The 16,284-nt window shown below is 43.1% G+C and overlaps 1 protein-coding gene across 1 annotated transcript in view; it reads left to right on the forward strand.

The window, feature by feature from the left end:
• The first annotated feature begins 277 nt into the window (after positions 1-277).
• ppil2 (peptidylprolyl isomerase (cyclophilin)-like 2) overlaps positions 278-16,284 on the forward strand; it is a 46,930-nt gene continuing 30,923 nt past the window's right edge. Inside the window, exons 1-11 of the mRNA XM_074671118.1 lie at positions 278-462; positions 645-694; positions 1,046-1,091; positions 1,345-1,407; positions 2,048-2,099; positions 2,621-2,672; positions 3,097-3,188; positions 3,757-3,846; positions 3,938-4,013; positions 4,179-4,339; positions 15,675-15,750. Of these exons, the coding sequence (XP_074527219.1) occupies positions 431-462; positions 645-694; positions 1,046-1,091; positions 1,345-1,407; positions 2,048-2,099; positions 2,621-2,672; positions 3,097-3,188; positions 3,757-3,846; positions 3,938-4,013; positions 4,179-4,339; positions 15,675-15,750 (790 nt within the window). The 5' untranslated portion in view covers positions 278-430. The remainder of the gene's footprint in view (positions 463-644; positions 695-1,045; positions 1,092-1,344; positions 1,408-2,047; positions 2,100-2,620; positions 2,673-3,096; positions 3,189-3,756; positions 3,847-3,937; positions 4,014-4,178; positions 4,340-15,674; positions 15,751-16,284) is intronic.

A 16,284-nucleotide genomic window follows, 5' to 3' on the forward strand; every position in this document is an offset into this window, starting at 1 on the left:
AATAATTCACAAAATTATCTTCAAAATGCTGTAAGTTACAGATCTTGGTGTGAAAGTGTTTTACCTGTTTTTTACTCAAACAGCTTTGGCACACAAATTGAAAAGTGGGTGAAAAAAATCGATGATGATACAAAAAATAATCTTGTGCTCTGTGTATTTTTTTTTAAACCCACTTACTCGGATGATTTTTGCGAGTCAGGAATACCTTAGCTGCAAACCCTGGCTGAGCAAAACACCAGTTTGTTGCCTTTGGTCTTCCGACCGCTTGGGGTCGACAGAGAGCAGCTGAAACATTGTTGTACCATTAACCAACGTTGACGTAGAAGATAAACAGGAAGCTACAGTAGCTGTGTGTTTTCTCTGGTTTAGTTTTCGTTTAATCGGTATTTATCTCTAACCTAACACACATCTACGAACAGCAAACGTCAAAATGGGGAAGCGACAGCATCAGAAAGATAAAATGTGAGTCTAAAATGTTTAATAACCAATTAATAGTCCCTCCGAAACGCGATTGTTGTTAGCCAAGCTAGCCCCTGAGCTAACTCATGTTAATGTTATTTAATTCCTGGCAACGCTTTAGGTGAAACTTTAACCAATGTGTTTTTTTTCCATTGCGTTTATTTGCATGTATCATTGTTTCACAGGTACATCACATGTACGGAATATACACATTTTTACGGAGGGAAGCGCGCAGGTGAGTCTTTCAAATATGCCACCCTACCGTTGATACCCTGTCGGTCTATGTTTTGTAGTACACGTTAGTCTACTTACTTACATATCAGTATTCTTTAGGGTAATGTCACATTTAGTTTAAATGAGACATAACTGGAGCTTCCTAGTGGTTACAATGATCCATATTGTAAACGTAACACTAACTCAATGTAATACTCAGTTTCGAGTCTGTTGCTTGTTGTCCTTAAAATCATGTATTACATCTAAACGAGTTCAGTTGGATAGTAAATAAAATGTCATGATTTTTGGCAAACTAGCTCTATTTATCCTCAATAATCTGCTTCTAACTTTGATATCATTTCATGCCTTTCAGAAGTCCCACAGTCAAACTTCCGACGACTGCCTTTTGATCACTGCAGGTGATACAGTTTTTATTTACTTCAAATGAGAAGAAAATAAGCTCTGTCTTAGTTCTGTGTAGTGGCATTTGTTTTCATTTCGACCGTTAATTATGGCCATCCTTTCCACTAGTAGTGGAGGGGTCTTGGCAGCAATATTTTGCGCAAATAAGGAAGACATATGCAAGAGAGTTGAAAAAAAGAAGAGTGTGTGAGTAACTTATTAACAGCCAATTTGTTTTCGTCTCATCTGTTTTTTTCTTGAACATTTTAGCTTGTCCCTTCAGCCGTTTGAGTACCCTGTCTGTACTGAAGAGGGTGTCGTCTTTGACCTGCTGTAAGTAGATCATTTCAGTCCTAAAACACTACTTTGGAAAAGAAAAGACATGATCTTGTTTTTGAAATCCTCCATTATTTTGGATTCACTGAAAAAAGATGGAAGGATAAATTGTCTCAGAGCAGCAAAATTCACACAAATGTGTGCTTGAGAATGAACAACTGTCAAAGTTAAATGAAAAAGCTACGTTCTTACTCTGATTTTGAGCACATACACACACTTTTTTTTCAAGTACAGCTTTCTGAACCAAAAAAATCCCAGATGTACCCATGAGGATACATACAGCTGTTGGAAGGGATGTGAGGTTTCACTTTTAAGCTCTATCTGTTGCACATTTGTTTGTGTACCCAACACAAGGTCAGGTTGGGATATGAAACTTTGAAGACAAAGACCTTAAGTTATCTTACTTTTATCTTTACTATTTGTGCCATTCTAAAAATAACATGGAAGTAAAAAGTCAAAGATCTAAAATTTGATGGCGATGAAGGATTTGTGTTGTCCAAATGTCACAGTGAACCACTTAGATATGTTTCTCTGTTTTTTAAACATGCTTCATAAATACTGTTCACTTAACTGAGCATATAGCTGTCTGTAGTCTGTTTTAAGGTATCTGATTGCCTCTGGTTTGATTCTGTTTCAGGAGCATCGTTCCATGGATCAAGAAGTTTGGAACCAACCCCGCCACTGGAGAGGTACAGAAAACAAGAGAAATGTTTTTTGGCTGACTTTGTTACCTTTATTTATTTCCTATTTTGTGTTAACTCTGTGATACTGTTTGGACAAGCACATTTATCCATAACCTTGTATTAACCCTTTTACCCCAGTAATGTAACTGTAAGAGTTTAAGATTAAGCCTCTATCTTACTTTTGTATACAAATTGAGTGGTTGCTTCAAAATAGAGGTCCTTAAATTTCTGCTGATTGATTTTCTTTTTTCACATTGGGTTACAAAACTGAAAAAGTCTTTTTCAAAACACCAGATTTGGAAGCCAAACATTAGTGATTATTTTCTTTTACTGTACAATTAATGTACAATTTCATAATCACTGTTAAATAGCTTCAAATTGAACCTTAGAAGAATCAGTTTTGTTTCTAGTCATTAGATTTCAAGGAAGAAGAAACTTGATTCAAGTCTGATATTCTGTCTAATTTTGAATTTTACATTTCTTTGTGGTTACACTTAAACATCTAAGTTTTTTTCTCTTTTCCACAGAAACTGGAAGCTAAGTCTCTTATCAAACTGAACTTTGCCAAGAACAACGATGGTAAATATGCCAAATGCATGTCAAAAATGTACTTTAACTTTAATGCTGCCAATAGAGTATTGATTTTTGTCATTAGAGTCGGACAAATTTATTTTTCTGATTCTTAATTGCTAAAACCAGCTGATATTTCAGAGAGAAAAGGTTAGACTTGCACTCATCCTTCTGTACCGCTGTGTGAGAGAGCAGCTTGGAAGAGAAAATGCGTCTTAAAGAGTGTCAGGGGGTATTTTTTGGAAGGGGATAAGAGCAAATTAAAGCAGGAGGAGGAGGAAAATGTGGCTGAGATGATATAATTCAGCAGGGAGCACATAACAGGAGGTACTCCTTGACTTCTGGAGGAGATGAGCTCCGAGTCTGTGGAAGCAGAGGAGAGGGACTGCTGTTTTTCTGGCTTCTGATTTCTATTTTCTTTATTTTGTTCCAGGAAAGTATCACTGCCCCGTTATGTACAACGTCTTCACAAATAATTCCCACATTGTTGCCAACAAGGTCACAGGCAACGTGTTTTCTTCTGAGGTGGGTGAACTCACACACTGTCCCTGCATTGATCCTCTCACAGATACTTTTGTGGAACAGATCGATGTCTAAAATTACACACCCAAACAAACTCACAAAGATGTTATTGATTCAGATTTCTTGCTGATACAACCCCAGAATATCAGCCCACATGGTGACACAAGATGCTGCCTCACATTACATCGAATATGTTTAACAAAGCACATATTTGTCCTCTGAACAAACTGAGGATTGCTCACTAACCAGGACAAACTGCTGTTTTTACAGATAAAATTTAGTTTCATAATTGTTAGTTTAGGAGAAAAACAGGAGTCTAGGCTGTAATGCTGTTGCAGTGCCTCCCACACATTGTCTATGCGTGGGAAGCCTCCCAAGCACAGTATATGTTTTTCTTCACAAGTCGAATGTCTACTGAAGTTTTTCCTTTGAATTGCCTGTATATGATTCCCATACCTTAATTATGATTTGACAGTCTTCCTTCACTCTCACATCTGATAATGTTGCTGCTTGGTACAGTGTTATGTCTAATTTATGGTCTTCGTTGTGCTTTTTACCCTTCACCCTTCAGGCAGTTGAACAGCTCAACATTAAGACCAAAAGTTTTAAAGATTTGCTGACAGATGAACCCTTCACTAGAAAGGACATTATCACACTTCAGGTGGGTTGTTGCTTTATTTGGGGTTTTTAAAAGCCAACAGGGATACTCTACATTCAATCCTGTGGGAAACATGTTTGTTTTGTTTTCATAGGACCCTACAAACCTGGATAAGTTCAATGTCTCAAACTTCTTCCATGTGAAGAACAACCTGAAGGTCTTGGATCCAGGTGAGTTCTTAACCTGTGTCATGTAAATGAACATTTTCTGCCATGGATTGTTGCATTTTTGCAAACTCACTGCGTTACATAAAATATGCCTTTGAGTTTTTCCTTCTTTGAAAATGAAAGATCTGAGGTGAAACCATTTCCTTCATCTTCCCCTGCTCTGTTCAGAGGAAGAAAAGGCGAAACAGGACCCAGGGTATCACCTGAAGAGCACCAATCTGGAGACCAGGGAGACATTGGCTGAGCTGTACAAAGACTACAAAGGGGATCAGCTTCTGGCTTCAACAATGAAAGAACCAGTGGCCAAGAAGACAGACAAACTGAACGCTGTAAGTGAAACATAAGTTCCTCTACACTTCATGGTCCAAAGAAAGTATTGATTAGGGAAAGAAAGGTTGATTAAGAGAGTAGTGAGGGAAAAATTTAGGGGAAATGACCAACCATCATGCAGTAGGTCATCCTCATATGATGGTCATGCTCGTGGTAATGGATGTTCAAAACATTCAGATGACCAAACTGAGGTAATTTGAGCTCATTGCTCATTGCTGGTCTGAGGTAATCAAGTTTACATTCTGACCTGCAGAGTGGAACGTCATCCTGACTCATGTGGCAACAATAGAGCAGTTAAAACACACTCATGACTTTACCTTTCCTTCGCTCTAAGTTAAATTAATTCATTAAATCAACCATTATGTTCCTCTTGATTTGTCAATCCTTCAGATTCACTTCTGCACCAAAAAAAGCAAGCCATCTGATGTTAAGAGTAATTCATAATGTGTACACAGGGGGGAGCCAAACACACAGTTATAAATGGACAATTTTGTGGCGAGCAAGATAAACAACTGCATCCAGAAGCAGAACAAAGAACATTTACAAAAGTCTGAGGAAGATAAATAATACAACAGTTCAGGAGTTTAAGGAGATATATCAAAAGAATAAATCAGAAAAAGAAGAGTCAAAGTCCAAAACAAGAAAAAAGAAACCAATGTGAGATGTCCAAGTTACACGGAAGCCTCATGGAGTATGCCGGAGGATTGTTGTTTTGATTAAAATGACCTTTCTGATGCTCACTGTAACCTTTCAGTCATCATTAAGCAGGTTTGAATATGAGGAAACAAACATAAAGATGTGTAACAATAAAGGTTACCCGCGGCCATCCTACCACCCTGCCTGTGTCCTTGAATGACTGGGGGGACGATGTCTGATTTAGTCTGAACCGTATCAACACTCCTCTTCTTATCAGCTCTTCTTTGATGCTCTGCCGTGTCTGGTTTTTACGCCCGAGCTTTTCCTCGGTTGCTTTCCGTCTGGAGTTCACAGTCGATGTGACGCTCTGACAGCATCTGAGAGAACGGGGAATATAGGTCAGACGGAGCATACAAGGTAAAGTCTACGCTTTCATGCGCCTTCACAAGAACTGGAGCAGAAGAATGCTAAACCAGGACTGTAGTGTAGACTTTAAAAATCCCTTTTCACTTCCTGTCTTTCATCTCCCTAAACCTGTACTATATTTACTTGAATAACTCCACCAAGCCAACTCCGTTGTTGGATATTTTGGGATTTTGAGTATTACTACACAACGAACATGTTCTACAACAATTTAAGCTCAAACAGCTTTAAAGCATCCCAGACGCCTCTTAATTATGAGATGGTATAAATCTCCCAGGGCTCAGGATGCTGTGCTCTTAATCACACAGAAGCTGCAGAGGCTGTCATTAAGCTAGTTTGCACTTGATGCACCACTTAGTGCAAACGAGGGGACCAGCCAAATGTGTGGCTGGAAAGAGGTGTGGGCTGAGTGGAGCGATTATTCCTCCACTGGAGGATGAAGCTGCAGGCTGTTTTTTAATGAGAAAGTGTCTGTCCTGTTCAAGTGGCCAGCAGAAGAGCTGCCAGATGTGTTTAGCGGATGTCCAGTGTAATATTTTTACAAACAGGCGAGACATACAAATACAGGCTGAAGGGACATCATCAGTTTTTATTGCCTGAACAAAAATTAAATGTCTGTAAAGCCAAAGATCGCCAACACTGCAAAAAACATAAATCGTATTCTTTGCATTTGTCCAATTTCTTGCAAAATATCTACATGCAAGCCATATTCACCTTCAAGTCCAAATATGGTATCCTCCTTTAAGGTGTTTCCCGTATGTAATTGACTTAGTGGTTTAAGTGTGCCCCATGTATGGAGACTAGTCCTTGTGTCAGGCGCAGAGGAAGGAACCCAACGCAGGGACAGTCAAAAATGTTCACAAGTTTTTTAATCAAGGAAATACTCAGAACACGAAGACAAACAGCAAGGCGAAACAAAAATCCGACAGACAAAAATCAGAAAACCAGGTTCGGGCACAGGGACAAAAACACGAAGATCTATTAGCTAAAGCGGCTGGATGTATCTAACTAGGGGATAGTGATAATCTGGCAGAGAAGTGAGGGAACCCCAGAGCTAAAGAAGGAAAGGGGAGTGAACTAAACAAGACACAGGTGCAACACATTAGGGAGGGGCCAGGTGATCACCGGTGAGGAAAAGCAGGTAGACAGGAACTGAAAAAGATAAGAAACAAGGATTAGCCACACGCAAAAACAAAAAATCTGAATAAATCTAAATACTTGACAGATACTGACAGTACCCCTCCCTCAACGGCCGGCCCCTGACGGCCCAGGATCGTCAGGATGCTTACGGTGATAGTCGTCTATGAGGGTGGAGTCCAAGATGTTAGAGGCGGACGTCCAAGACCTCTCCTCCGGGCCATAGCCCTCCCAGTCTACTAGGTATTGCCGGCCCCTGCCACGCCGACGCATGTTCAGTAGGCGCTTAACCTTGTAGACAGGACCCCCGTCAATAACCGTGGGAGGGGGTGGGGATTTGGACGGAGGAACCAAAGGGCTATTCTTGGTAGGTTTCACTTTGCTGACGTGAAAAGTGGGGTGGATCCGCATGGTCCTGGGGAGCCTCAGCCTGATGGCTGCTGGATTGATGACCTTGGAAACTGGGAACGGCCCAATGAAACGGGGCGAGAGCTTTCGGGACACAGTCCTTAGAGATAGATCCCTTGTCGACAGCCAAACCCTCTGACCTCTAAGGTAAGTTGGAGCTGGGGTTCTACGACGATCCGCCATCTCTTTGTAACTGGCTGACTTCCTGAGTAGGGTCTGACGGGCTCGCAGCCAGGCTCTGCGGCAACGGCGGACCAGCGCCTGGGCTGAGGGAACTGCCACTTCAGGTTCGAGGGTTGAGAACATCGGGGGCTGGTAGCCATACACACACTGGAAAGGGGTCATACCAGTAGAAACGGAGGGTAATGAATTGTGAGCATATTCAATCCATACCAGTCTGTCGGCCCACGTAGCGGGGTTGTGCGAAGCCAAACAGCGAAGGCCAGTCTCCAGCTCTTGATTGACCCGCTCAGTCTGTCCATTGGACTCAGGATGGTAGCCAGAGGTCAAATCCGCCTGAGCTCCCAGCAACTTGCAAAAAGCCTTCCAAAAACAAGATGTGAACTGGGGTCCCCGATCAGACAACACCCTGTGGGGGAGACCATGAAGGCGAAAAACATGTTGCAAAAGAACTTCAGCGGTCTCTTTGGCAGAAGGTAGCTTAGGGAGGGGAATGAAGTGGGCCATCTTAGAAAAGCGGTCAACCACAGTGAGAATAGTTGTGCATCCCTTAGAGGGGGGCAAACCTGTCACAAAGTCCACTGCGATGTCCGACCAGGGCCGACATGGGACAGGTAGAGGCTGAAGCAGCCCAACAGGCGGCCGCCGTGAGGTCTTATTCTGAGCGCAGACTGGGCAGGCAGCAACGAACTCTTGAACCTCTCTTCTCATGTTGGGCCACCAGAACCTCTGCCCGATGACAAAGCAGGTTCGTTTGATACCTGGGTGACAAGAGAAGTCAGAGGAATGTGCCCAATTGATTACCTGACCCCGGAGTGCAGGAGGCACGAAGAGGCGGTTGGGAGGCAGACCCACAGGGACAGGCTCATTGACTGTGGCTCTACGTACGGATTCCTCAATAGGCCAGGTCACTGCTCCCACAAAACAGGAGGTGGGCAGGATAGAGGCACTGCTCTTAGGCTGCGAGGAGCCATCAAAATGGCGAGAGAGGGCGTCAGGCTTCCCATTCTTGGACCCAGGGCGATAGGATAGGGTAAACGTGAACCTGGTAAAAAACAGAGCCCACCTGGCCTGTCGTGAGTTTAGCCTCTTAGCGCTCCTAAGGTACTCTAGATTCTTATGATCAGTCCACACCAGGAAGGGCTGCTCCGCCCCTTCCAGCCAGTGCCTCCACTCAGTCAATGCCATTTTGATTGCCAGCAACTCTCGATCTCCAATCCCGTAGTTCCTCTCTGCAGGGGACAATTTTTTGGAAAGGTATGCACAGGGATGAAGTCTGTTGTCTTTCACTGACCTTTGAGATAAGACGGCTCCCACCCCGGAGTCAGAGGCATCCACTTCCACCACAAACTGCCGCTTGGGGTCAGGCAGCACTAAGACAGGCGCAGAGGTGAAGGCTGTCTTGAGTCTTTGGAACGAGTGCTCAGCCGCCTCAGACCACAAGAATGGACTCTTAGAAGATGTTAGAGAATGGAGAGGAGAGGCCACAGCACTAAAATTCCTAATGAACTTTCTATAAAAGTTAGCAAAGCCTAGAAACCTCTGCACATCCTTTCTGCAGGCTGGCTTGGGCCACTCGGTAACTGCTCTGACCTTTTCAGGATCCATACTAACTCGCCCCTCAGACACTATCAACCCCAGGAAGGAGACTGTGGCCACATGGAACTCACATTTTTCAGCCTTGACGAAAAGCTTGTGGTCCAGCAGCCTCCGCAGCACTTGCCGCACATGGTTGATATGGGTCTCATCATCGGGGGAGAAAATCAAGATGTCATCCAGGTAGACAAAAACAAAAATGTTAAGGTAGTCTCTTAACACATCATTAATGAATGCCTGGAAAACTGCAGGGGCATTGGTCAACCCAAAAGGCATCACCAGATACTCATAGTGTCCGCTGGGGGTGTTGAATGCAGTCTTCCACTCGTCCCCCTCTCTGATGCGGACCAAGTGATAGGCATTACGCAGGTCCAACTTAGTGAAGACTTTAGCCCCCTGTAGAAGCTCAAATCCTGATGAGATCAAGGGCAGGGGGTAACGGTTCTTGACAGTAATGTCATTGAGTCCTCTGAAATCAATACAGGGGCGCAGAGTCTTATCTTTCTTTTCAACAAAGAAAAATCCAGCTCCCGCTGGAGAGGAGGAAGGTCGAATAATTCCTGACTCCAGAGCTGAATTGATGTAATTGTCCATAGCCTTCATCTCTGGGGCAGAAAGGGAGTAAAGCCGCCCCTTAGGAGGCGCAGTGTTGGGCAGAAGATCAATAGGGCAATCATAAGGACGATGTGGAGGTAGGGATAAAGCTCTAGTCTTACTGAAGACCTCCCCAAGATCATGGTAACACTCAGGAACCAGGTTTAAATCAATGCCCTCCTCGCAAAAAGTATTAGCGAGATGAGGACAATCAGATGATCTAAGGGGTTGAAAACACTTCACAGCACACCCCTCACCCCACTGAGAGATGGCGCCAGAGGTCCAGTCAACCTGAGGATTATGAGCACATAACCAGGGGTACCCTAAAATTAACGGGTGTTGAGGGGAATCAAAAACATGGAAACTTAACTCCTCAGCATGACCATCTGGGAAGGAGAGCATAACAGGGGAAGTTCTGTGTGTTACCTCACAGAGCAGTCTGCCATCAAGGGCGCTGGCATCGATAGGGCTAGGAAGGGGCAAAGGAACTAGTTTGAGCTCGTTCATTAAACCATGGTCCATGAAATTAGCATCGGCTCCAGAGTCAATTAAAGTTTGTTGTCTGCGAGAGAGAGAGGAAGAGGTTAGCAAAACCGGGGTAAGACGACGGGGAAGTGGTGAGAGAAGTGTGGTCTGACTCACCAGCATTTGCTTCTTCCTCTCGCCACCCCTGCTTCTCCGTAGTGCACAGTTCAATAAATAATGTCCAGGCTGCCCACAATAGATACAAAGTCCCTCGCGCATCCTTCGTTGTCTCTCTTCTGGAGTGAGGCAGGTTCTGCCCACCTGCATGGGCTCATCGTCCGCGGCTGCTGCAGGGAACGGTGGTGGTTTTAAGAAACTCTTGGTCTCTGCCTTGGTCCACTCGGGTCTTAAGGAAAAGGGAGAGTGTGATCGGGCCGCTCGGCTCTTATCCTTCTCCCTTTCATTCAGCCTCTTGTCGATCTTACAGGCCAGCGCGATCAGGGGCTCCAGTTGATCGGGAAGATCTAGAGGTGTGAGGTGATCCTTGAGAATCTCGGAGAGACCCCCGTAGAAAGCGTCAGCAAGCGCCGTCTGATTCCAATCACTCTCCGCCGCCACCGTCCGGAACTCGATAGCGTAATCCGCCACCCTCCGCTTGCCTTGTTTAAGCGAGGTTAAAGTTCGTGCTGCATCGCGCCCTGGGCGCGTATGCTGAAAAACCTGAGTCAGAGCTTCACAAAATGCCAAAAAAGAGCTGCAGCATGGAGCCCGACGATTCCACTCAGCTGTTGCCCACGCCTCCGCTCTCCCGGACATGTGAGAAATCATGAAAGCTATCTTCGCCCGGTCTGAAGTAAATGAGCTCGCCTGGAACTCATAATGAAGCTCACACTGAGAGATGAACGGGCGACAGTCACCAGAGTCCCCCGAGAAGCGGGCAGGTGGGCAAAGCTGCACTCGAGGTGGTGTGAGAGGCTGCGAGGCGGACTGGACAACAGGTGGCGGTGAGGCAGGTCCGGTGGATTGGAGGAGCTGGAGTCTTTGGACCTGCTCCGCCAGGTAGCTCATCTGCGACCCCACAGAGACGAGGATGTTCTCCTGCCGTTCGGAAACCTCCCGGACCTCTTGACGGAGGAAGTGGATCTGCTCCTCCTGAGGAGAGGCCCAAGGATCAGATGCCGGCAGAGGAATCTGAGCCGGATCTATCCCTGCAGGTTCCATTTCTGGCCAGATTATGCTGTCAGGCGCAGAGGAAGGAACCCAACGCAGGGACAGTCAAAAATGTTCACAAGTTTTTTTAATCAAGGAAATACTCAGAACACGAAGACAAACAGCAAGGCGAAACAAAAATCCGACAGACAAAAATCAGAAAACCAGGTTCGGGCACAGGGACAAAAACACGAAGATCTATTAGCTAAAGCGGCTGGATGTATCTAACTAGGGGATAGTGATAATCTGGCAGAGAAGTGAGGGAACCCCAGAGCTAAAGAAGGAAAGGGGAGTGAACTAAACAAGACACAGGTGCAACACATTAGGGAGGGGCCAGGTGATCACCGGTGAGGAAAAGCAGGTAGACAGGAACTGAAAAAGATAAGAAACAAGGATTAGCCACACGCAAAAACAAAAAATCTGAATAAATCTAAATACTTGACAGATACTGACACCTTGGTTGACCAGTTGCCAATTGAACCCCTTGCCTTGACAACCCGTTCCCAAACTCTGTACCTGGCATCTCCTTCTCTCTTTAATCTCTTCCATAAAATAAGGCAAAAATTTCCTAAATAGTTTACATTTAGATTAAATGTAAAAATTTACTTGTCACACTTCCCAAAATATGGCATTACTCTTCTGCTTATTTTAATTTATTCTAATTTATTAATTTATTTTTTTGCAAATTTTAGTTTTTACTGAGCTGATATACTTAGATTTGTTAGATGAATGTGGCTGTAATCAATTCGATATTCCCTCTAAGGATGCACCAATCTGGTCCTGGTATCAGGTATTGGTTTGATGAAGACTCAATAAGCAAGATCTGGTATTGGGGGCAATCCAAATTTATAGGACAGATCTATTCAATTTAGTTCTATGCTCTTCTGTGCTCATCAACACCAGCGGGCCTGTGAATTTCTGCTAGACAGAGCTAAAACAGCATGAAGGAAGAGAACTACAGCGGCTCAGCAGTCTGGAGGTATTTCACTCTTGTTTCGCCAACAGCTCTGACGGCAACTTGCAGTACATGCTAGTTTAATTCCTCACTCATCCTCTGCTGAGGTTTACAGTTAAATTTATTCCAGTTAGTGTTGGAGATTCACTCACCACAAGTTCACACATTTATAATCCCATAAAATAATGATAATACAGTCCATCTTAATATGTTTGTCTGTTTTGGTTTGCAAATTTAGAAAAGCCTGAAGTTGCCAAATCATAACTCTTAGTTTCATCTTCAAATTAAGGAACAGAAGCTTATAAATTGATACTGGTATCAGATCAGTGTCAGAACTTCACAAGTTGAATTAGTGCATCCAATTTTGACTAGAAACTAGAGAAAAACACTTGGTAAGATTGGAGTTTTGCATCAAATGACTTCCTTTTATAAAACCAACCAAACCTGCAAAGTCTTTTGTTGGAGACGCAGCATCAGTCTGAGCTGAAAGGCACGATTTTTGATTTAAAAGCTGATCCTTTCCGGCCCTCACCTGAACTCATGAGCTTAAGGTAGTGTGCTTAAGAGTGACACAAGGGATAACAGCTGCCTAAATTAGTTTCCTCCACTGGGAAGTCTGGCTCAGGCATAAAGATGGGTAAGAAGGTCAGACACTGTGGCTGAGCTTGAAGTACAAACGCAAGCTGAAGGAATTCAGGCGTCTGATCAGGATGCTCCCAGAGTGACTCCCTTTGGAGGATTTTCTGAGCACGTCCAATTGGGACAAGACCCTGAGGCAGACCTGGGGATATACCCCATCATCCGCTTCGTAACCTTTTCTCTCAGTTTTCAGACACGTCACCCCGAGAAGCAGTGTGTTTGCCTCTGACTAACCAACTGTTCAAAGGGAATCCCAAGCTTTTATTTTTAGATCAGTTTACTGTCAGGGCACTGATATCGGTCGGGATGGCCGGGGTACAAACAGAGCGTTAGCATTCACCATCTTTGACCTCTAAGCTCTACTCCTACAACTACCAGTTGTATGGTTTTAGTATAAGAATGTATCACACATACTAATAAACTCAACTCTCAAACACTCAACTATGTACGTCAGAGCCATTTTAAAACAGTATTGATATGAACATATTTAATGGAAAAAGTTCCATGATTCTCAAGAGATTTTCATATTGCAGCCCTAACTATCATGTTTTACCACTGGATTTTGCTAATTTAATCACACTGGTGAACACATTTTTGTTGAGTTAGGTCTCAAGAATCCAAAAACTGATTTCAGTTTTGCTCTATTACTTCAAGTTTTTGAACTGTAGGATCCCCTTTTCTTAAAAAAAAACAAGAAAAATACCGTCACAGATATGTGCTTGTTGTATAAAAATGTCATATATTGACATACATGAAATTTTAAAGAAGCAGGCATGACTGCAATGTTTATTTAACACTACTATATTTTTACAAAGGGTGTGGCTACTGGAAGAGCACTCATGATCTGGAACAACAGAAATATATACATAAGTAAATAAAACACTAAGATGGAAAAGTTACAAGCTTTGAAAGCAAAGGAAACATTCATTCATCCATTCATTTTCTTTACCGCTTATCCTGTTTAGGGTCGCGGGTGGCTAGAGCCTCTCCCAGCTGTCTTTGGGCGAGAGGCGGGGTACATCCTGGACTGGTTGCCAGTCAATTGCAGGGCTGACACATAGACAGACAACCATTCACGCACACACTCACTCCTAGGGACAGTTTAGAGTGACCAATTAACCTGATGAGCATGTTTTTGGACTGTGGGAGGAAGCCGGAGGACACAAAGAGAACCCAGGCATGCACGGGGACAACATGCAAACTCCACACAGAAAGGCCCACCGGCCGAGGTGGGGGCTAAAGAAACAGCATAAATGAAATAGAACTTACAACGGTATGCCCACGGTTACGAGGTCAAGAGAAAAGCAGCATAAACCCTCTTAATTCCTACTATGCTAGCTTTGTGTTTGTAGATATTGATAGCACTGACTTACTGAGAGCTGCACACACCTTTCTCTGCGCTGTCTCAGCTGTGACTGACTGCACAAAAATATTGCCACGTAGCTGCAGCTGAGTCCAATCATAATCAGTTGGCAAGTCTTACTACAGCTAAACAGTGGAATTTTGCTTATCTGGAAGGTAAGGAGAAAAACTTGACATGCTGGAAAAAAGTGTTTGCAGTTTTGGAATCGGCATGCCAATTTTAGTTTTAATCTACATAAAAATCTAACAGCAGATTTTTTTCAAATTGTTCTCCAGTGTTATTGGTCTAATGGTTACTTGTTGCGGCTGTTTTTCTTGTTCTCTGTTTTAAGCTTGTTATTCAGGACTCCTTTGTAAAAGAGATTTTGTATCTCAGTGGGAATATTTGTGGCAAAGGTTAGACAACTTAAATAATTAATTTCATTAGATATTTGCATTTTCATATCCACATGTAAACTAGAGCATGACTGATATGGGATTTTTAGGGCCAATGCCGATACTGATACTGGGGGCAAAAAAAGCCGATATCCAATATATTGGCTGATATATATAATAAATTCATTGATAAACACAGGGTATATACTGTATATGAACACAAATTATTAAAATACCCATATGATTCAAGACAGAGACAGAACACTATTACATTAAAACAAGGAACTTTAATTATAAAACTGTCAACATAAGAACTGTAGTGTAAGCCAATGATAAATAAGAACAAGCTGTAAACACAATAATAAATAAATAAGTCAAACTGTAAACACAGTAAGTAGAAAAAAAGTCAAACTGTAAACACACAATGAGCAACTTACATGACGTTAAAACGCCGTTCTTTAGTCTTACATTAGATAATGGTGGACGGAGGGGGCGAGCACTCGGGCAGTGTGCAGCCCAACACACAGGAACAGGAACAGGAGTGACAGAATCTCTGCGGAGCAAAATTTTTTATAATCAGCTACATTTTGGCCGATGTTGATTAATCTGTGACAGGCATAATCGGCCCGATTAATCGGTCAGGCTCTAATGTAAACCCTAGTCAAATATAGTCTCTTGAAATAGGTCAAGACTGGCTCTCAAAGAAGCTAGAAAGAGGTTTTTTGCCTTGTCCATTCTGACTTTGGAAGTGGATGACTCATGTCCACCATATACCAGACAAATGGAGAGTACACCAGTGGTTGGAGAGGTGCCCTTGAGTATGCCACCAAACCCCCTATCAGCTTAAGGCGCTGTGCCCATCTGTGCCACTGGACCCCATTACTGTGCCATCTCTCTGAGTCAACACAAGGTCCTGTGTTAGTATTCTCTGACCTGTGTGTGAAAATTAAATTAAATCACAAAATTACACGAAGAAAAAAGCTTCATTTTACATGGAAATCAATAAATGACAAACACTGAAAGAACTCTTTTCACCGATGATGACCCTGAGATGCTGTTTAAATGATTCAGTAGTCTCGGAAAGCTGGGCAGACCTTGAGTTAAGATTTTACAATCTCTGACTCTTTTTACAAAATAAAATCATTTGATATCTTTAGTTTTACTGTTGTGAAAATCAGCATCAATTTATTAAGAAGTGTTTTCTGTTAGCTTTATGCTACAGGAGAAAATGAACGCTTCGTATTTCTATTTGTTTTCATTGAAGACGGATAACACACACCGCAGAGAGTAAGAATTATGCCTCAGAAACACGTTTTAAAAGCTGCTATTTTTTCTTTCTGTCTCGTTTTCCCCAGGCCCACTACTCGACAGGCAGAGTTTCTGCCTCCTTCACATCCACAGCCATGACTCCTGCAACAATACACGAAGCAGGCAAGTGAACATCTCACACAAACAAAGCCTCTGCTTATTCCCAGCTGACAGAAACCTTCACTGCTTCTTTCTTTGGTAGCTTTAATCTTTATTTTACTCGCTGAAGAACACCGGCTAGTCACGCCTGCTCTTTCTGCAGCTCTGCTCTCAAACAGTTGAATGTAGCTGCATGTGGGAGCTGCTCTGTTTGACTGTGTGTTCTCCCGTCGGTCTCTGAGCTGCTCCATGAGAGAGATTTGCTGTTACGCAACTGTATAGTAGGTTCAGTACACTTCAGAAGAGGAGGACGGTGTTTGGATTTAGTGACCCAGTTCAGCTTTTCAGAGAAGACAGTTCTGTCCTTTACTTTTATGGATGTAGAATACTGGGAGAGACAGACTTAAAGATGTAGAGTGAAGTGAGGATAAGTGTAGAAAGGCGCAGATATTGGAACTTAGAGATTAATGGATTTGTTTTCATCATTCTTGGGTTAACTCCCAGCTGCGTTGATTAATGATTAGTTTGTTTAAATAAGCTTTTTCAGTGTATTTTTGG

The sequence above is a fragment of the Halichoeres trimaculatus genome, unplaced genomic scaffold, assembly GCF_033239565.1.
Source record: "Halichoeres trimaculatus isolate MK-OKI-2021-1 unplaced genomic scaffold, fHalTri1.1 fHalTri1_scaffold_5, whole genome shotgun sequence".
Lineage (NCBI taxonomy): Eukaryota > Metazoa > Chordata > Actinopteri > Labriformes > Labridae > Halichoeres > Halichoeres trimaculatus.